Genomic DNA, 21,251 nt, shown 5'->3' with positions numbered 1-21,251 from the left:
CTCTTGTACTCTTTGTTCCATTAGGGAAATTTCAATTTACATCCTGTCCTGTAGACTTAGAAGGCAGTAAGAAAATATCATTTGAAAAAGTGTTCTCATTAGAAAATGTTTTTTTCTTTTATAATTCCTGTTCCAGTGACACTTCAATTTTTTTAATTTTCCCCTAACTTGCAGATTGAAAGACTTTTACCATTTCTATGAAGTGGTAGACCTGAAATGGAAGGTACGTAATATCACATAGGACAGATTTACCATTTAGAATTTAGCTACACCTTTATTAAAATATTTGTTTTGTTACAATTCACATTAAATCATGCTTTGACTTCCTAAATCTCTTAGAGACCCAAAATGAGAGATTTTTCTGGAGTAGCCCCCATACAAAAACTCATTACATTGTGGTTTCTCAGACACAGCTGCACTTCTCCCCTTTTTTTTTTTTTTTTCTGTTTCCTGGAAAATTTGGGGAGGTGTCACACCATCATTTTGACTTTGTGATGCCATACACATTTTAGGTGCTGTGGTAAATTTAATGGTGATATCTTGCTACTGGAGTAAAAAAGTGATATAAAAGGCAGCACATGATTCAGTTTGCCAGCAACTAAGAATATTTTACAAACTGTATTTTCCTTTTAGTGAAGTTGGCATTGGTGTGCATTCATGCTTGAAACTTTTTCTATAACAGGTACAGCGTATTCGTGAGCATTGGTTTGATGACCTTCCTCCTACAGCTCTTCTTATATTTAAAGGTGAAATACTTTCATTTACATTATGTATCATGAGTTATTCATAGAAGCTGGTGGAGACTGTATTGGTAAAAGACAACAGTCCTCAGGTAATAAAGAATGGAGCATGATCTGTGCTTGCTTGAGTTTCTTCCAGGTGCTGTCACATTTTAGTGGTTAGCACTATCCCTGGTAGAGTGAGACACAACTATACGTATATTACATTAGCCCGTTACATAATGGTTCTCATGTCGCATGACAGATAAGATGTTGCCATTTTTTTTTTTTCGTACAGGCATTAACATCTTGGCAAATTCAAGAGCATTCCAATATTCTGTGTGTAAGTAAAAAAAAAAATACCTTTCAAATGTTTCTTTATATTATTACTACTGAATCTTTTATCCTTCTTTGTTTCAGCTGTAAATGTACTATTTTGATTAGTAACTGTGTGTCTTTGTTGCATTTCAGTTTGTTTGCTATGTTTCCATTACATGACAAAAGCACAAGTATGCCTAGTTCTTGAATAGATTAAATACTGAATTCCTAAAAGGGGAAAAAAATCCCTGTGGTATGATTGGCAGTCAGTGAAGAGGTTTGTGCCAGTACAGTAGTAGTCATTAGGAAAGTGCATTCCAAAAGCCTTTTGCAGGTCGTAAATTGCCATATTGCCATCATCTTCTTTTTTTTTTTTTTTCATTTTTCAGATGTTGTAGTGGCTATTAATGGATTCTGGATTTTGATTGAAACATTTATGGTGAAAGGTATGTTCAGCATATTCATTTGACAATTATTTATTATTGGAATAATTTGTTGTCCAGTTGTATATTCTATTATATTTAAAGGCCTAAAGTAGAATTTCACTTATAAAGTGTTTTTGGGGAAGGAGGGGGAACGAGTACCCTTTCTTGTTGGTATCCCCTCCAACTTCCTCAATCCTTGCCTTGGCGAGGTTGACATTGCCTGCCTACCTGAATCCTCCTGGGACGTGTCGCACATCCCAAGAGACTGTAGGATCAGTCTTCCTGCACTGTGCGATCTTGTGCATGAGCAAAGAGATTCTCAAATCCAAGATAGCAGAGCCAGGGATCCATCAGTAGTGAGAATAATTGTGTGTGGGAAGACAGCACTTCCTGGAATGCCAAGTACCTATTTTTTAAAGTCACCAGCTACAATAATTAAAGCTGCTGATTTTATTTGAAAAATACTGGGTGAAGTTCCTCCTTACTTTTTGATCTAAAAAAAAAACGGCCAAAAAAGTCACAAGCCATTGGTATTGCCTTTGGTCTCCCTGCAGCTAATTTATTCCTTTTTACTAACTTAACATGCCTTGTTCTGCGCTGTGTCTCTATTGGGAGGTGGCCATCCTAAATGTGGCAGTGTTTTGCTTCACTATGTCACAGTTGCCCTCAGCATCAACTGGTGGGTAATACTCAAGAAGCAGCAGGAGAGAGCAAAAAGCACATATCCACACAGTCGAGGAAGCAGAAGCAGGGAGATGCAGGTTCTCATGTACAGCATCCTCTCTAGCAAGCAGCTCTATAGTGTCATCACCAAATTTTTTGACTAGCAATCAGAGGTAGCAGTGCCTTAGATCTCATCCTGCAGAGGCTGTAGATACAGCTATTTTTTAGGAGGAATTTGAAACGAGGGGTAAATATTTCAGGGTACTGCTTAGACACAAGTAAATTACTTAAAGGGGTGGTTCCCCCTAAAACAAATTTCTAACAATACATTCGGAAGACTGCTTACACTGCGGGTAGGCTGGCTTTTTTATTTTATTTTTTCGTACATACCTCGATCATATCGCATATCACCGTTTCATCCCTCGGCTTCCGGGTATGAGTCTTGCTGGACCTAGTTGATTGACGTTCCTCCGACCGGAGCATACTGCGCGTCACGACTTTCCGACAGAAGCCGAACGTCATTGCGCAGGCGCCGTCTAGAGTCGGCTCTATACGGCGCCTGCGCAGCGACGTTCGGCTTCTTTCGGAAAGTCGTGACGTCAAGTATGCGTCGGTCGGAGGAACGTCAATCAACTAGGAATGCCCACCGCCACAAGACTCATACCCGGAAGTCGAGGGATGAAACGGCGATATCGAGGTATGTACAAAAAAAAAAAAAAGCCAGCCTACCCGCAGTGTAAGCAGTCTTCCAAATGTATTGTTAGAAATTTGTTTTAAGGGGGAACCACCCCTTTAAACCTCAAACCAAAAACCACCTGTGCTCACCTCCCCTTCAGCGATATTCACTAGATTCCTCCCCAGCACTGTCATCTTCTCCTTGTTGTCTTTTTTTAGCCCAGGTTCACACTGGGGTACGATTTGAGATGCGATTTCACATGTCAAATCGCATCTCAAATCGGCGGCATTTGCCGGCAATGGCACCGTCCTAATCGGTGCAGCGCCGCACAGATTTCAAAAAGTAGTTCCTGTACTACTTTTGCGATTTACATTGAACCCTGCACAGATGTCTCTTAAATCGCGGCCAAAATCACAGCGAAATCTTGAATTCGCAGCAGTGTGAACCTAGCCTTAGGGTCTTCATTTTTAGCCATCTTGATTGCGTGGCCCTGGATAACGTAACTCGCATCACAAGTGTTTTTTCATTCCAGCACAAAGGCACGCCAAAAATGTACTCTGAGCAGTTTGCATGCAGGAACATACAGGCAGTGCAGAATTATTAGGCAAGTTGTATTTTTGAGGATTAATTTTATTATTGAACAACAACCATGTTCTCAATGAACCCAAAAAACTCATTAATATCAAAGCTGAATATTTTTGGAAGTAGTTTTTAGTTTGTTTTTAGTTTTAGCTATTTCAGAGGGATATCTGTGTGTGCAGGTGACTATTACTGTGCATAATTATTAGGCAACTTAACAAAAAAAAAATATATACCCATTTCAATTATTTATTTTTACCAGTGAAACCAATATAACATCTCAAAATTCACAAATATACATTTCTGACATTCAAAAACAAAACAAAAACAAATCAGTGACCAATATAGCCACCTTTCTTTGCAAGGACACTCAAAAGCCTGACATCCATGGATTCTGTCAGTGTTTTGATCTGTTCACCATCAACATTGCGTTCAGCAGCAACCGCAGCCTCCCAGACACTGTTCAGAGAGGTGTACTGTTTTCCCTCCTTGTAAATCTCACATTTGATGATGGACCACAGGTTCTCAATGGGGTTCAGATCAGGTGAACAAGGAGGCCATGTCATTCGTTTTTCTTCTTTTATACCCTTTATTGCCAGCCACGCTGTGGAGTACTTGGACGCGTGTGATGGAGCATTGTCCTGCATGAAAATCATGTTTTTCTTGAAGGATGCAGACTTCTTCCTGTACCACTGCTTGAAGAAGGTGTCTTCCAGAAACTGGCAGTAGGACTGGGAATTGAGCTTGACTCCATCCTCAACCCGAAAAGGCCCCACAAGCTCATCTTTGATGATACCAGCCCAAACCAGTACTCCACCTCCACCTTGCTGGCGTCTGAGTCGGACTGGAGCTCTCTGCCCTTTACCAATCCAGCCACGGGCCCATCCATCTGGCCCATCAAGACTCACTCTCATTTCAGCAGTCCATAAAACCTTAGAAAAATCAGTCTTGAGATATTTCTTGGCCCAGTCTTGACGTTTCAGCTTGTGTGTCTTGTTCAGTGGTGGTCGTCTTTCAGCCTTTCTTACCTTGGCCATGTCTCTGAGTATTGCACACCTTGTGCTTTTGGGCACTCCAGTGATGTTGCAGCTCTGAAATATGGCCAAACTGGTGGCAAGTGGCATCTTGGCAGCTGCACGCTTGACTTTTCTCAGTTCATGGGCAGTTATTTTGCGCCTTGGTTTTTCCACACGCTTCTTGCGACCCTGTTGACTATTTTGAATGAAACGCTTGATTGTTCGATGATCACGCTTCAGAAGCTTTGCAATTTTAAGAGTGCTGCATCCCTCTGCAAGATATCTCACTATTTTTGACTTTTCTGAGCCTGTCAAGTCCTTCTTTTGACCCATTTTGCCAAAGGAAAGGAAGTTGACTAATAATTATGCACACCTGATATAGGGTGTTGATGTCATTAGACCACACACCTTCTCATTACAGAGATGCACATCACCTAAAATGCTTAATTGGTAGTAGGTTTTCGAGCCTATACAGCTTGGAGTAAGACAACATGCATAAAGAGGATGATGTGGTCAAAATACTCATTTGCCTAATAATTCTGCACTCCCTGTATAAAGCTTTTATTAAGAGACTTGGGCCACCCATACATGGAGCAAATTTATTTCCCGCAACTACAGTGTTAATGTGGGAATCCCTCAACTTGGTACATTCAGTCTGCCCACACATGGTTCAAATCTCAGCCAGTTTTAGAGACTGCAAAATCTGCTGCAGCGCTGCATAGAAATCAATCGATTTCCAGTTTTTTTTGTCAAACTAAGGCTAGGTTCACACCACGATTTTACCATCCGATAAACGGACCGTTAAATCGGATGGAATCGTATGTGACAAAATCGGATGTAATCGTATGTCAAAATTTTCACTAAAAAATCGGATCCTGATTTTAAATAATGTCTGGGAAAAAGAAGATTTTTGAAGTTATGGATATTCAGGGGAACCCCGCCGGCAATTTAAAACAAAAATGACGTGCGGTTCCCGGTAAATATCCATAACCAGACCCTTCAGGTCTGGTATGGATATTCAGGGGAACCCCGCCGTCAATTTAAAACAAAAATGACGTGCGGTTCCCCCTAAATATCCATAACCAGACCCGTTATCCGAGCACGTTGACCTGGCCGGCCGCAGAAAAGAGGGGGGGACAGAGTGCGGCCCCCCCTCTCTCCTGAACCGCACCAGGCCACATGCCCTCAACATGGGGAGGATGTCCCCATGTTGATGGGGACAAGGGTCTCATCCCCACAACCGTTGCCCGGTGGTTGTGGGGGTATGCGGGCGGGAGGTTTATCAGAATCTGGAAGACCCCTTTAACAAAGGGGACCCCCAGATCCTGACCCCCCCCCTGTGTGAAATGGTAATGGGGTACACTGTACCTCTACCATTTCACGAAGGAAGTAAAAAGTATTGTAAAAAAACACACTGACACAAAAGAATAAAGTCCTTTATTAAAAAAAAAAAAAAAACTCCAGCGCTGAAAAATCCACTCGTTCCCGGCTTCCAGCGTTGTCCTGATCCTGCGACGGCTGCGGGTGATCTCCCGCGATGAGAAGATCCAGCGTCGGGTGATCTCCGCTCCGGCGATGTGAAGATCCATCCATCCGGCGCAGCAGCATCCCGGACCTCCTCTCACCGCTGGGCACAGCCCAGCGAATGAGCGGCTGAAGCGGTGACATTTCTTATATAGAGGAGGCAGAGCCACCCGTCACGTGACCCTGCCCCCTCTGACGTACCTCTGCTACGTCACTGGGGAAGACCATGAAGAGGAAAGACCGGATCAGGACAACGCTGGAAGCCGGGAACGAGTGGATTTTTCAGCGCTGGAGTTTTTTTTTTAATAAAGGACTTTATTCTTTTGTGTCAGTGTGTTTTTTTACAATACTTTTTACTTCCTTCGTGAAATGGTAGAGGTACAGTGTACCCCATTACCATTTCACACAGGGGGGGGGTCAGGATCTGGGGGTCCCCTTTGTTAAAGGGGTCTTCCAGATTCTGATAAACCTCCCGCCCGCATACCCCCACAACCACCGGGCAACGGTTGTGGGGATGAGACCCTTGTCCCCATCAACATGGGGACATCCTCCCCATGTTGAGGGCATGTGGCCTGGTGCGGTTCAGGAGAGAGGGGGGGCCGCACTCTGTCCCCCCCTCTTTTCTGCGGCCGGCCAGGTCAACGTGCTCGGATAACGGGTCTGGTTATGGATATTTAGGGGGAACCGCACGTCATTTTTGTTTTAAATTGACGGCGGGGTTCCCCTGAATATCCATACCAGACCTGAAGGGTTCTGGTTATTGAATTTGCGGGGACCTCCGTTCGGGTTCCCTCAACCCTAGTAATAAAAAATCGGGTACATTTATCGCACAGTCATCCGATTTAGTACGATTTACATTGACCACAATATAAAAAAAAAACGGACACGATTGTAATACGATTTCAAATCAGGACCAAAAATCGTGGGCAGACACGTTTTTTGATACGATTTTAAATCGTATTAAATCGTATGCGGATCAAATCGGATGCACTTGGGGACCTAAATTAATGAATGGCAGTGAATGGATCCGTTTTGCCATACAGATTTGTACGATTTTAAAGCTAAAATCGTGAGTAAAAAACGGATGACAAAATCGTGGTGTGAATGCACCCTTAACTGAACAAGCTGAAGTTAGAAGATGATTGGCTACCATGCACAGCTGCACCAGATTTTGCACTCTGCAGTTTTAGTCAATTTCCCCTATAGTTTGTCCCTTTACTATAGGGGGAAAAAGTTCTGAAATAATTTATCTTTGTCTCATTTTTTTTACATCACAGAAACCAGGAATTTTAACAGGGGTCTGTCGCCTTTTTATATCTACTGTATTTGATCTATCCCTCAATAATAAGCGTATAGTTTGTACCCATGTAACCAATAAAATACTTTTTATTCGAGAGCAGCTGAGTTGCCAGCCCTTTTTGATTCAAGTATTGTATTTGTGGGGCCTGAAAGTCCTGGCTATAGCACCGGATCACAGTTCATGGACTTCTGTATTGGCAGTGGAGCTGGAGTAACATTTGGTTTCTCTCATCCCTCCATAATATTTGTCATTGCAAAAGATGGCTGAGAATGCTAAGGAAATATTCGGTACTTTTTTTTAAACCAAATAAACAGAACATTTAAGTCCTTTTTTTATATATTGTTGTTGTACTAGAAATTACATTTGTCGATTTGTTTTATGCCTTGTACATCTGAATATATTTTTTTTCTTTTACTAAAATATTTTTTTCAGGGGGCAACTTCTTTACTCAAGGCGTTCCATGGAGCTACATTGTTTTCCTTACTAGTAAGTTCAGAAGTTTTCAAATTCTCCATTCCCCCCCCCCCCCCTCAAGTTTTGAACCTGTAGGTGAACAAGATCATGTAAAACATTTGATAAAGCAAGGAATTTTGACATACGCTAAAACAGTACCACATTCAGCTTTTATTACCCCATTTTAACATACTCTTGGAATGGTACGCATATACACTAAATGTAAATCATATCTGAAAGGTAGGAACTATACCATGAAAAATATTGTAGGTTTTTGTATGCACTTTTTTTGTCTTCATAAAGCCTAGAAAACCTCATGTGGAAGTCGTGACTTAGCGCTCCAAATATGGAGCTATATATATAGATAAATACATTTTTGCAATATTCATATCTCTCTGGGACATTGAGGCTCTTTGCAATATTTTTAGGAAAGTTGGGGGAGCAGGCCTTTCCAGATCTCAATTTCCATATTAATTGCAAATACAGTAAAACCTTGGCTTGAGTGTAACTTGGTTTGAGAGCGTTTTGCAAGACAAGCAAAAAGTTTTAATACATTTTGCCTTGATATACAAGCGATATGTTGATAAGAGTAGCGTCATGTCACAAAGAGATAAAAGAGAAGATAAAAGAGAAGAGAGGCGCCTCTAAGGCCCCATACACACTATCAGTTTTCCTGCAGGTTTTTCTCTTCAGGTTTACCAAAACCATCTAATATGAGGTCAAAGCTCAATAGTTTCAATTTGTATGCAATCAGGCAGGCCCTTGCCCGACATGGTTTTGGTAAACCTAAAGAGAAAAACCTGCAGGATAACTAATAGTGTGTATTGGTCTTACGTGTAGCAATATGGTTACATTTAATGAAGGTACAACATTTAGCAACTTATTTCTACACTTAGAGGTGCCTCTCTTCTCTTTTATACCCTGTAAAAAAAATGCTTTGATATACACGTGCTTTGGATTACAAACATGTTTCTGGAACGAATTATGCTCTCAAACCAAGGTTTTACTGTATAGTATTTGTCGATTAACATTATTTTAAAACCTTTTAGAGACCGATGCTTTACTGTACAGCGTGTAGCTTTGTAAATGTATTGTTAGTAAAACTTAATGCATATAATTATATGTGTATTCACTTTTTTAGAAACCTTTGTTTGTATATTATAATATGATATGTGTATGGAGGCAGCTGTATTTGCTTATGTACACCGGTTCTTCTTTTTTTGTAGTGCTACATGCAGTGGCGGCTGGTGAAGTTTTAGGATGGGGGGGAGCGCTAGACCCCGCCCTTCCTTTTTGACCCATCCCACGTCCAATAAGCCCCACCCCTTATAGAATCCATCCACTCCGTCCCCTGTATTCCACTTCCAGCCATAGTGTCAGGAGTATTCCTTCCCAGCATCACAGGACAGAGTATATAGCTCAGTATTACAGATCAGGGTATATAGTTCAGCATGACACAGATCAGGGTATGTAGCTCAGCATGACACAGATCAGGGTATATACAGTTGTGCTCATAAGTTTACATACCCTGGCAGAATTTATGATTTCTTGGCCATTTTTCTGAGAATATGAATGATAACACAAAAACTTTTCTTTCACTCATGGTTAGTGTTTGGCTGAAGCCATTATTATCAATTAACTGTGTTTACTATTTTTAAATCATAATGGCAACAGAAACTAGCCAAATGACCCTGATCAAAAGTTTACATACCTCAGTTCTTAATACCGTGTATTGCCCCCTTTAACATCAATGACTGCTTGAAGTCTTTTGTGGTATTTGTGGGTGAGGCTTTTTATCTTCTCGGATGGTAAAACTTCCCATTCCTCTTGGAAAAAATCCTCCAGATATTGAGGTCAGGAGACTGAGATGGCCACTCCAGAACCTTCACTCTATTCTGCTCTAGCCAATGAGTGGTTGACTTGGCTTTGTGTTTTGGATCATTGTCATGTTGGAATGTCCAAGTGCGTCCCATGCCCAGCTTCCTGGCTGATGAATGCAAACGTTCCTCCAGTATTTTTTGATGACATACTGCATTCATATTGCCAACAATTTTGACCACATTTCTTGTGCCTTTGTAGCTCACACATGCCCACTATATCAGCGATCCACCTCCGTGTTTTACATTAGGAATGGTGTACCTTTCATCATAGGCCTTGTTTTCAGAGAGTCCTGTATTTCCCCTGAAGTTATTTGTGGGCTTTTCTTTGCATCCTGAACAATTTTCCTGGCAGTTGTGCCTAAAAATTGAGTTGGTCTACCTGACTGTGGTTTGGTTTTAGCAGAACCCCTCATTTTCCACTTCTTGATTAGAGTTTGAACACCGCTGAAAGGCATTCTCAAACTGCAAACTAGAGCCTACAAATTGCTTCCACCCAGCTTCATGCAGTCTAAGTTGCTTCCTCCCCCATCACAGAGGGAAGATATGCTTGGTGCTGTTTAAAAGCTTGTGTCTCAAGGTGTCAATGTTTCATGGATTCAAAGGTCCTGCATTTATACTGCCAGGTTCAGTTAATGAGTTTTACAACTGTTTGCATGCGGCAGAATTTGTGGAGCCACTTACGTATTTCTGCTCCTTTTTTTTTGTTTGTTTTTACGCAGCTAAACTCCACATAGACACTACATAAATGTCCCAACACACCTCTCTGAATGGCATAAAATCTTTTTAATCAAGCTGCATAGAGAGAAGTGTGCAGAACTAGAGCCTGCATGCATCTGTATGCAGTATTTTATCTTGCCGTGGCGAAACTGCCAGTGGCAGGCAATTTGAAAAGTAATTAGGAAATTCGGCACACTCCACCTCCTCCAGCCTGCAACCTCCTGGGACATGCCACACATCTAAAGAGGCTGCTGGTCCATTTACAACTCACATGAACAGTGGGGAGCCGTCTCTGAAGCCACTGACATTCACAGCTGGCTTACCACAAGCAAGATGGTGGCTCTCGTTACCCGAAGACCGGCATAGAACCAGTCCGGGTGATGACAGCGCTGGATCCCTGAACAGTTGAGTGTTTATTAATAGTCAGTAGCTACAGTTTTTGTAGCTGCTGGCTTTTAATTTTTCCAGAACTGACTGTAGATCCTCTACATATAAATGTCCTCAGACGGGATGGATGATATCTAGGTCATCGCTGCAACAGTGGTCAAGCTATCATTCTTTAGCCCCAGCAATTCTGCACAAAATAAAAGTAATCAGAGCGGTTAACAAGCTACTGGATTCCTTTTACAGGAGAAGGAAGGGGGTTCCCCTTCTGCTGCTGAAGTTATCAGACTTTCCAATGCGATCGGAGAGCCTGGTAAAGATATGACCGGGGGGCATCTAGCTCAAGGCACTCAGTGAGAGAAACTCTGGCTTTGAGAAAACTGTGGATACAGAAAGTGTTTCATGCAATGTATACCTCATATTCACGTAGGAATTAAATTTATATCAGTAATGCCGCGTACACATCGGAATTTTTGAGGAAAAAAGTCAGGCAGAATTTTTTCATCGTATATTCCGACCGTGTGTATGCCCCATCGGACTTTTTCCGTCGGAAATTCAGACGGCCTTAGAGCACATTGGAAATTCTGTTCGTCTGTATGGAACTCCGACGGAGAAAAAACACGCATGCTCGGAAACAATTTGACGCGTGGTCAGAAGCATAGAACTTAATTCTTCTAGGCTAATCATAGTGTTGTACGTCACTGCGTTTTTGACGGTCGGAAATTGGTGTGTATGCAAGATGACTTGAGCGGAATTCCGTTGGAAAAACCTGTTGGCGTTTATTCCGACGGAAAAAACGATCGTGTGTACGAGGCATAAGAATGTGCCTTGTACCATTGATGAAGTCATTACTGATTCCAATGGGAAATTTGTTATGCTAGTAATGTCTTTATGGAATCAGAAATATGTTCTAGTTGATGTTTATCTCCCACCTCCTAGAAAGATGAATTCTTTATATTTGTTGTTGGAGAGGCTGTCTGATCATAGTCCTCTGAAACGGACGTTACAAGTGCAGCGTTCACGTAATTGGGCCCTTTTGGAGGTTGCAGCTCAAATTGATTCATCATGAGGTCTTCAAAGAATATATTCCCCCCTCAGCTTGCGGGAGTACTGGGAGAACAACGTGAAGTCGGCTTCTCCAGAGATGATTTGTGATGCTTTTAGGGCCACTAGTGGGGGTCAATACATATCTGTCATTGCTGCCATCAAATTAGAGAACACTGCACTCATCTCCATGCTAAGGTTGAAGTTGCCACTGTTCAGTACATTACATCCATTACTCTACAACTCTTTACATATCCTCCTTGTCACCTGATTTTAGTCCCTCTATCATGGCCCCCTTATTGTATACCCTAGCACTAGGTTAACTTTCAGGCTATTTTCAGGATTTTTTTCATGTCAGAGGAGGTTGCCCTTGCCATTAACTCTTTTCCCACAGGTAAAGCCCCATGGCCGTATGGCTTGCCAATTAAATTCTATAAGTCATATTTAAGCTCCCAGGTTGGCATCTCTATACAAAACCTGTTGCTTTCAGCCCCCCCCCCCCCCCCCCATGAAAGAGGCCCATATAATAATTATACCTAAACCTGTGAAGGACCCCAAGTTATGTGCCTCATATAGACCCATATATCTTCTCAATTGTGATCTTAAAATACTTGCCAAATTATTGACCACCAGGCTGAATAAAGTTATGTCCTTTTGTAGATTCTGATCAGACGGGTTTCATGCCTGGCAGGTCTATGAATAATAATATTCCGTCGATTGTTTTCCAACATTCATGCCCCTCACGTGAATCAAGCCTCTAGAACTATTGCCACATTAGATATCGAAAAAGCCTTTGATGCGGTGGAGTGGGCATATTTGTGGAAAGTAAAGAGGATTGTATTTCTATTATGCTCTATAACGGGGATCCAAATATTATATACATGCCCCCTGGCTAGCATCCGGATGAATGGTCTTATTTCCCCTCCCTTCAGCTGCAAAGGGTACTAGGCAGGGCTGACCCCTCTCCCCATCTCTTTATTCTAGCGATGGAACCTATTGGAGGAGAGGGTGGTGCTTTATGCCAATGATTTATTACTGGTCCTCGACGATGCTGGCCCTTCCCTACAGGGTGCTCTCCATATCATGAATACCTACTCCAACTTTACAGGCTTGCGGGTTAACTGGCACAAGTCATTGCTGTTCCCGGTGGTTTAGGGGCCGTGGCCTCATCTTCTGCCACTCTCCCTTTTCAGTGGGTGGACAAATTACCTTATTTAGGTACAGTGATCTCTAGGCAGAGCTCTGATTATATGGAACTTAATTTAGACCCAGTGTTGGCTGACAAAAAATCTAAACTGAGGGGATGGAGCAACCTCACTCTTTGGTCGCATAAACCTTTTAAAAATAAAAATTCTCCCTAAATTGACATACTTTTTTAGGAACTCCCCACAATGGCTTCCACAAATATTTTTCATTAAAGGGGTTGTAAAGGTACATGTTTTTTCAACGTTAAGCATTGAGGTAAAAAAATATCCCAGGATTAGCGGCCCCCCAGCAGCCCGTTTTCTTACCTGACCCCTCAAATGTCCAGCGCCGTGAACGCGCTGGCTTCTTGGCCAGGCTTTTTGGCTCATTCATTGGTTGATTGATGGCAGTGCAGCCATTGGCTCCCGCTGCTGTCATTCAAATCAATGATGCAGGGCGCCGGGAGGAAGGCCGAGTGATTAGTCTGCAGGTATAGCCGCCGGCTGTATCACGGGAGCGCGCTCGCAAGCTAACCCCCTTGGGAGAGAGCTTCCCATGAAGGGGGTTAGCTGATGCGGGGAGGAGCCCAGACCGCCGCCAAGGGACCCCAGAAGACCAGGATCGGGGCCATTCTGTGTAAAACGAGCTGCACAGTGGAGGTAAGTATGACATGTTTGTTATTTTAGAAAAAGAAAAAAACAAATGGGAACCTTTTAAGTGTCCCTTTAAGTTAAAACGTTTATTTCTCCTGATTTTATTTGGGGATCCAAACAACCCAGGTATATATACTACCCTTACCAGGCCGGAACTAGCTATGCCAGACTGCTTAAAATACTTTCTAGCTTTACCAACTAGTAACGGCTTACTGGTGGCTACAGCCTGATTTAACCTCTGTTGTATTGGAGGCGACAATAGTTAGATCTTTGGATGCCCTACAGTCTCTGGTGTACAGAGGTCCCTAACCCCCCCCCCCCCCCCCCGATCTTACCCTTTCATGTGTACCACACTTAGCCTAGAAAGTGGGAATTGCACTGGAATTTGTTCTCCCTACTACCCTATCTCCACATACCCCTTTATGGTTGAATCCCACTGTTCCGCACTTGAATACAATCCCCAACCCCAAGCCTGGGCCAAATACAAAATTAAAAATCTGGAGCATATTGCAGGGAGCTCTGGTTTGCTCCCTTTCCAGACTCTCAGATCTAAATTGAATCTACTTTCTCATTATTATTTTAGGTACCTTCAGGTTTCACATGCCTTCAGTTGCCAATTCTTAGGTCACCCAATATCTTTCATACTCTGAGTTGGAGGCTATTCTCTGAGCACCAGACTTAGGAAAGCCCACTTTTGACCTGTATGGTTATCCATTGGTGGTTGTCAGTCCTGACCTATCCCCTCTGTGCCAGAAATGGACTGTGGCTATCCCTGGGCTGGATGATGAAGACTGCATAGAGATTTGGGACTTCCCCTTCTTTCATTTAGTTTCAGCCAGAGACAAAATAATCCAGCTTAAAATCTTACATCGACCCTATTATACCCCATCTAAAAGATGATCGCCCCATCTACAAGATGATCGCCTCACTTTCCCCTACATGTTGGTGCTGCTTGCACCAATCAGATTTATTAAAAGTGATTGGTTGCACGACACATATAGTACCTCTTGAACCACGATATTGCCTGCTTGGCTTAGTGGAACCACTAGCTGTGACGGTGGCCAAGATGACCCTTGTTAGCCTCCTGTTTTAAGCCCGTAAAGCAATTACCATTTGCTGGAAGCAAACCCCCTTCCCCCACACTCTCTTTTTGGATGAGGTTGATTAACTCCAATTTGCCCCTTTACCTAGCTACCTATACCTCCACAGCCATAATGGTGGTGGATGATGTACATTAGAGTCTCGGGTTCCAATTATTTGTTACTCATGATCCAATCCTCTACATGCTGTTTGAGCCTTAAAACTTCTGTGCTGCTCTCCTATTCCTCACTGGGGATTTATTGTGTTTTTTTGGTAACTTGGCAAGTTTGTTTTATTTTACTTTGGTCCTTTTTTTGCATGGCCGTGCCCCTGCATGGGTAATTTTGTTCTGTGTACCTTGTGAAAAATGTTCTAAGATTAAAAAACAAAAGTGTACGTGTAAAATATTGTGTGACAACAAAATATGTAATCTTTGAGGGTTTCTATGTTGTTTAATAGCAAAGTTTTTTTACATGTAGGAGAGCAATGTCAGAATTGGCCTTGACTGGAAGTGGAAAAGGAAATAAAAATAAAAAAAAACGATAAAAAATTGGTTGTGCTTTTCTCAGAAGAACCTATGAAAATACATATATTCTCCTAGTACACTGGCATAAACTGGGGAATGCTGGGTTAAGGAGGGGTTCTAATGAGTATTGGCTTACAATTTTTCTGTTTTCAGTTGTCCCGTACTTCTGTAGACACTACTATACCCCAACGGTGTACAAATTCCTGTGTCACTCAGTGGATGAGATAGCAAGGATGTTTAAAAAAATAGGAGCGTGCCTTTATGAATTATTATGAATCCTTGTGGGTATTCTATCCGTTTACCATTGTTAAACAGTTTGCAGATACATTTCTTTAACATGTTTTGTTACAGCGCCAGTCTGTGAAACTTTTGTATAGCGATAGTACTAGAAGCCCCACTGGGGAATGCATTTATGTGAGTTTTCAATGTTTGTGGTAAAATTATGAAATACTCTGCCGATTTGTTTAAAATAATTACAATGTACACAGTACATGTAATAAAAACACAATTCTTTTCTATGAAGCCAATGACGAGCAAGTTGTAAAAGGTTCAAATAAGCCGTTAAATTTGTAACCTTTTTTAATACATCTAGTAATTTCTTATTCATGGCGATTTTTATTTTTTATTTTTTATTTTTTCATGAAGAAATGTTGATTGAAAATAAAAAAATACATGAGATGGTATAAAGTGTACAGAGGGTCATACCTTTTCACATAGCAAGTTTAACAGTTTTTAACAGGTACACACAGGTTATCATGCTAAAAAACAAAGATCGGGAACATATATATATATCCTTTTGAAAAGAATGAGGTAGTGAAGTGTCATTCAGGGTGAGGTGTAAACATTCTGCTGACTTAAGCTGTGTTGCATTGAGTTTTGTACAGTATAGTTCACATTCTCAGTGGTTTGATGGGAGGTAGAACCATTGATAGGAGCGAGAGGACATTCCCCTCGGTTGTTGTCCTATAGGTTTCTATATTAAAGCACCTACTCCCCATGTTTACCATGTTAACATGAAGAAAAGCTTGAGCAAGCAGGTTTGTGCATAAATCCAGGGCTGTGACAAGGGGTGGGCAGAAGGAGTGGCTGCCCTGGTGCAGCATGTTCTGTAGCGATGGGGCGCCGCAAGTTCCTTCCACTATAAGGCTTTGAGGAGTAGTGACAGTAGCACTACTTCTGTCAGCCTAGCGCTGGAAGCATGAAGAGGAGAGAGTCGGGAGGGGATGCAGGCTGTGCTCTCTGTCCCCCTCCTCCTCATAGGCTCACACATAATGAAGGGGGGGGGCACAATTTGCCATCTTTGTCATGGGCAAAGGATGATCTTGTCCTGGCACTGCATATTTAAATCCTGCCATGTATAGATGAGTGAAGGATATGGTGTTGGGGGGTGAGAGGTAAAGGTCATGTAATGAGTGAGAAGATAATGGGGAAGTTGTCTGAGGGGGAAGGGAAGTGAAATAAAATAAGGTATAGGAAAGGGGAAAAAGCGTGAAGAAAAGAAAATACAAGGTACAGTGTTAATGATATTATATTTATTTCCTTTGTTCTAGTTTATGGGGTAGAAGTCCTCCTGAAAGTAACTGGATTGGGCCCATTCGAATACTTTAAATCTGGCTGGAACCTGTAAGTACATTGATTAAAACCTGTTTGTAGAAGAGAACAAGTGCTGCACAGTTTTCACAAGTTCAAATACTTTTGTCCACATAGAGTATATTATGTGGACACACGTCCAAATGATTGTGTTTCCACTTAAAGGAGTAAAGGCAGAAGGTTTTTCATCTTCATACAGTCTATGCATTGATAAAAAAAACCTTCTGTGTGTAGCAGACCCCTAATTGCCTACCTGAGCCCCTTCTCTCTACAGCAATGTTCACAATTCCCTCAGCCATCCAGGACACTCCTCCTGATTGGCTGACACAGAGCAGCGGTGCCATTGGCTCCCACGGCAGTCAGCCAATCAGGGGAGAGAAGGGGCGGGCCTCCATATCTGAATGGATACACAGAGCTCTGACTCAGCTTGGGTGCCCCATGTAGCAAGCTGCTGGCTGAGGGGCACTCAAAGGAGGGGAGGGGCTAGGAGCAGCGAAGAGGGACCCGAAAAGAGGAGGACCAAGGCTGCTCTGTGCAAAACTAACTGCACAGAGGAGCCAAGTATAACATGTTTGTTATTTTTTTTTATTTTTTTATTGGCGTTTACAGTTAGTTTAAGGCTACTCCTAATGATGCATCATATAAACTTTAATGCTTTCAACTTTGTAAAAACAGTTTACGGACTGCCCTTTTCTTTTGCAACATGGCTGTGCCCCCGTGCACAAAGCCTTCAAACTGTAACAACCAATCTCCACAAGCGCACACACTCAGCTCTGTTCAGCCATTGGGAGTGATAAAAATTCTTGTTACTTCTGGGTTTGATGCAGTGTGAGAATCAATCTGTTACTGTGCTGGTGCTATGATTATGGCCCAGCACTGTCACATGGGACAGGGGGACCATAATCCCTGTGTAATCTATGACTGGATTCCGTACTTGAGTTTACACAGGGCTGCTTTTATTTACTCTCCGCAGCTGCATGGAGCAGTGGGGAAGCAAAAAGTTGGAAAGTATATGGTGCTGGGTAAGGGTTGTCATTAAAGCGGGGGTTCACCCTAAAATACAACTTTGTACCATGCCATTCAGCATACTAGCGTGAGCTACAGTATGCCTTTATTTTATTTTTTTTGTGCTTTACTCAGTTTAATCGATTAGTTTTGTTTCAGACTCCCCGCGGGGAGTAGGCGTTCCTATGAAGAGGGGAACATGATTGACGGCCGGCTATGGCGCGTCAGGCTTCCCGAAAATAGCAGGAGTAGGACTCGGCTCTTCACGGCGCTATACGGCGCCTGCGCACAGACTAGGAGCTGACTGCGCAGGCGCGGTGAAGAGCCCAGTCCTATTTCGGCTATTTTCGGGAAGCGTGACGCGCCATAGCCGGCCGTCAATCATGTTCCCCTCTTCATAGGAATGCCTACTCCCCGCGCGGAGTCTGAAACTAAACGGATTAAGCTGTGAGTACAGCACAAAAAAATTAAATAAAGGCATACTGTAGCTCACGCTAGTATGCTGGATGGCATGGTAGACAAAATTTTTTTTTTTTTAGGGTGAACCCCCGCTTTAATTTGAACCTGTGGTTTTTCCCATCAAATACAAAGCACACATTCAGTTTAAGTTGTATATGCAAGACATTATGGGGTTTATTTACTAAAACTGGTGAGTGCAGTTTCAGCTGGGCATGATGGCAAATCAGCTTCTAGCGTTGGCTTGTTCAATTAAAGTGGGGGTTCACCCTAAAAAAAAATTCTAACATTACATTAAGCTCCATTTTAACATTGACTGTACGCTGATCTTTTTTTTTTTTTGCCGTACATACCGTTATATCTTTATTTTCCCCCTTGGCTTCCGGGTATGAATCCCGCGGGAGTGGGCGTTCCTATGCACAGGCTAATTGATTGACGTATGACATAAGCTTCCCCCGGCGCATACGACCGCGTCACAAGTTGCCGAAAGAAGCCGGACTGCGAGTCGGCTCTATACGCGCCTGCGCACCGACATTCGGCTTCTTTCGGCAACTCGTGACGCGGCCGTATGCGCCGAGGGGAAGCTTATGTCATACGTCAATCAATTAGCCTGTGCATAGGAACGACCACTCCCGCGGGATTCATACCCGGAAGCCGGGGGGGGGGGGGTCAATAAAGATATAACGGTATGTACGGCAAAAAAAAAAGATCAGCGTACAGTCAAGCTCAGAATGGAGCTTAATGTAATGTTAGAATTTTTTTTAGGGTGAACCCCCGCTTTAAGCTTTGACAAAAAAAGAAACTTGTAAGAATGCAGAAGTTGCAGCAGATTTTGCACTCCCCAGTTTTAGTGAGGAGGTAATTTTATTCGCCTGATTACATGCTGTCTTAAAAAATTTATCTTATTTATATTTAGAGATTTCTTTAGGGGAACCAGTCATGATTGTACTTGCATGAGATTCCAAATATACAGATGTGCATGAGTAAACCTGCATACTGTACTGGTTATTCATGAAAGATGTATATTTGACGCATTTAGCTCTGAGTCTGACTCTTCAATTAAATAATCTGGGGCAGTATAATCTAAAGTCTGACAGTTTCTGTCCGATCAATGTTTCAATGTCCTTTTACTGTTTAACTTAAATGTGCATAACATTGTCAAATCATGGAGCCCTGTAGTTCCTACTTTTCTTAAGGATGGTTTAGGTTATTTGAAACTGTTATGCATGTCCAGTAGGCAGCACATAAGGTAAAGTGATTGGTACCTCAGATATGTCAGACTTAATGTGGCTCTTGGCCTGTAATCCTTTTAACAAAATATGTAAAGCACAAATAACCACGCCTATACCATTATATTTATATTGCATTCTATATTATATATTTGGTGCTAGATATTCTGATTCTTCCATAAGCCTAGTTGGGATTGGCTCTTAAGCTTTACTATGCTTTTTGTTTTTTTACCCGAGTACAGCGAAAAGTTGATATTTTCTGCATTTTACAGTCTTTTCCTTTTTTTGTTTTTTTGGTACGCAATTTGTGGTGAAGCTTTGATTTTTCTGTGACCTTGCTGGCACTGCTTGGACTCCTAGCTCTGGCCCTTAATATGAAGCCTTTCTACTTTATTGTAGTCCTGAGACCTCTGCAGCTACTCAGGTGAGTTTATATGTTAAACTGGGTGTTTCTCATTACAGTAGTCGGTAAACAATGTGGTTTTCCTGAGAATGACTGACTGGATCAGTATGCAGATTTGGAGAATCTCCTGGTACATACATCAATAACACAGATGGATATTAAAATCGTTATCCTAGAAGTTAAATCTTGGTGGACCTTCAGTATTTTTTTTTCAACTTTCCATCTATTAAATCCTCTGCCCTTGTTGTTTTAACTTTGAATAGTAAAACATTTATTTTTCTGCCAGTAAATACCTTATACAGCCCACTTCCTGTTTCTTGTTTGGTAAAAAGCCTAGGCTTATGACATCATGCACAGCTCTCTCTCTCAGGTGAGAGTTTTCCAGGAAGGGAGGGGGGGTGAGTCATAAGGGGGCCAACGAGAGCTGGAGATGTGCCTCTGTGTTTCTGAGTAAATCCAGGAAGTGAACAGGCAGCAGCTTCAGCTACCCACAGTTAAAATGGTTGCAGCCAGACTCGGTGGAGGGAGATTTCTGCAGCATATTTGGCAAGTACAAAATCACAGTGTATATAGAATAATATGCAAAGTGGTTGGATAAAATGTCAAAGATGTTTTTATTACGAATTATGTGAGCAGAATGCAGTTCCTCTTTAAATACTTAGAAATAAATACACTACACTTTAAATTTCTTTCAGAGCAGTTCTCTTTCTTCCACAGTATCTTGTTTATTGCTTTGTAAACTTCACTGTATAAATGTGATGTGCTTGTCGCTGGAAATGTTTTTGTGTATTTGCATTGTTATACTGTTCTTTGCATCACTCGGAAGATGTCATCACTATATAAAGATAGATAATATACTTTGTCATTGTATACATAGAACATTTATCAGAATACTCTTTACAACAGCATAAAAACATTTCTGAACACAACCACACATACATACTCTTAGCACATGCTCACATATCTGTTTAAATTTAACAAAATATAAAATGTTGTTTAAAAAAATTCAAATTCCTGAAACTCTGTACCTGGTGGGATTATGGACAATAAAGCTCTAGGGTGGAAAAAAACTATACTTCAAGTGATTAGTATGCGTTTTTGAGTTTCTTTGTCTTTTCCCTCATGGCAACAGGACAAACGCACTGTAATCTGGGTGGGGTGGATCACTACTAATGGCTTTTGCCTGCTTTTTTAATTGGCTGGCATAGGCTGTGTCCAAAAGACATCATTAACAATAGTAAAAATGATATTGGAACATTTGGGTAAAATGATTTTTCTTTATCGTACATCACGGGACACAGAGCGGCATTCATTACTATATGGGTTATATGGAGTACCTTCAGGTGTAGACACTGGCAATCTCAAACAGGAAATGCCCCTCCCTATATAACCCCCTCCCACAGGAGGAGTACCTCAGTTTTTACGC

General features: G+C 41.9%; 1 protein-coding gene across 1 annotated transcript in view; it reads left to right on the top strand.

Annotated features, from left to right (window-relative positions):
* TPCN1 (two pore segment channel 1) overlaps window positions 1-21,251 on the top strand; it is a 138,708-nt gene that overhangs the window by 65,015 nt on the left and 52,442 nt on the right. Inside the window, exons 13-19 of the mRNA XM_040351920.1 lie at window positions 175-223; window positions 683-746; window positions 1,018-1,062; window positions 1,427-1,483; window positions 7,653-7,706; window positions 16,693-16,765; window positions 19,739-19,846. Of these exons, the coding sequence (XP_040207854.1) occupies window positions 175-223; window positions 683-746; window positions 1,018-1,062; window positions 1,427-1,483; window positions 7,653-7,706; window positions 16,693-16,765; window positions 19,739-19,846 (450 nt within the window). The remainder of the gene's footprint in view (window positions 1-174; window positions 224-682; window positions 747-1,017; window positions 1,063-1,426; window positions 1,484-7,652; window positions 7,707-16,692; window positions 16,766-19,738; window positions 19,847-21,251) is intronic.

This window comes from Rana temporaria, chromosome 1 (genome assembly GCF_905171775.1).
Source record: "Rana temporaria chromosome 1, aRanTem1.1, whole genome shotgun sequence".
Classification (NCBI taxonomy): Eukaryota; Metazoa; Chordata; class Amphibia; order Anura; family Ranidae; genus Rana; species Rana temporaria.
Note: the sequence above shows the minus strand (reverse complement) of the source record. Positions and strands in the feature narration are given on the sequence as shown.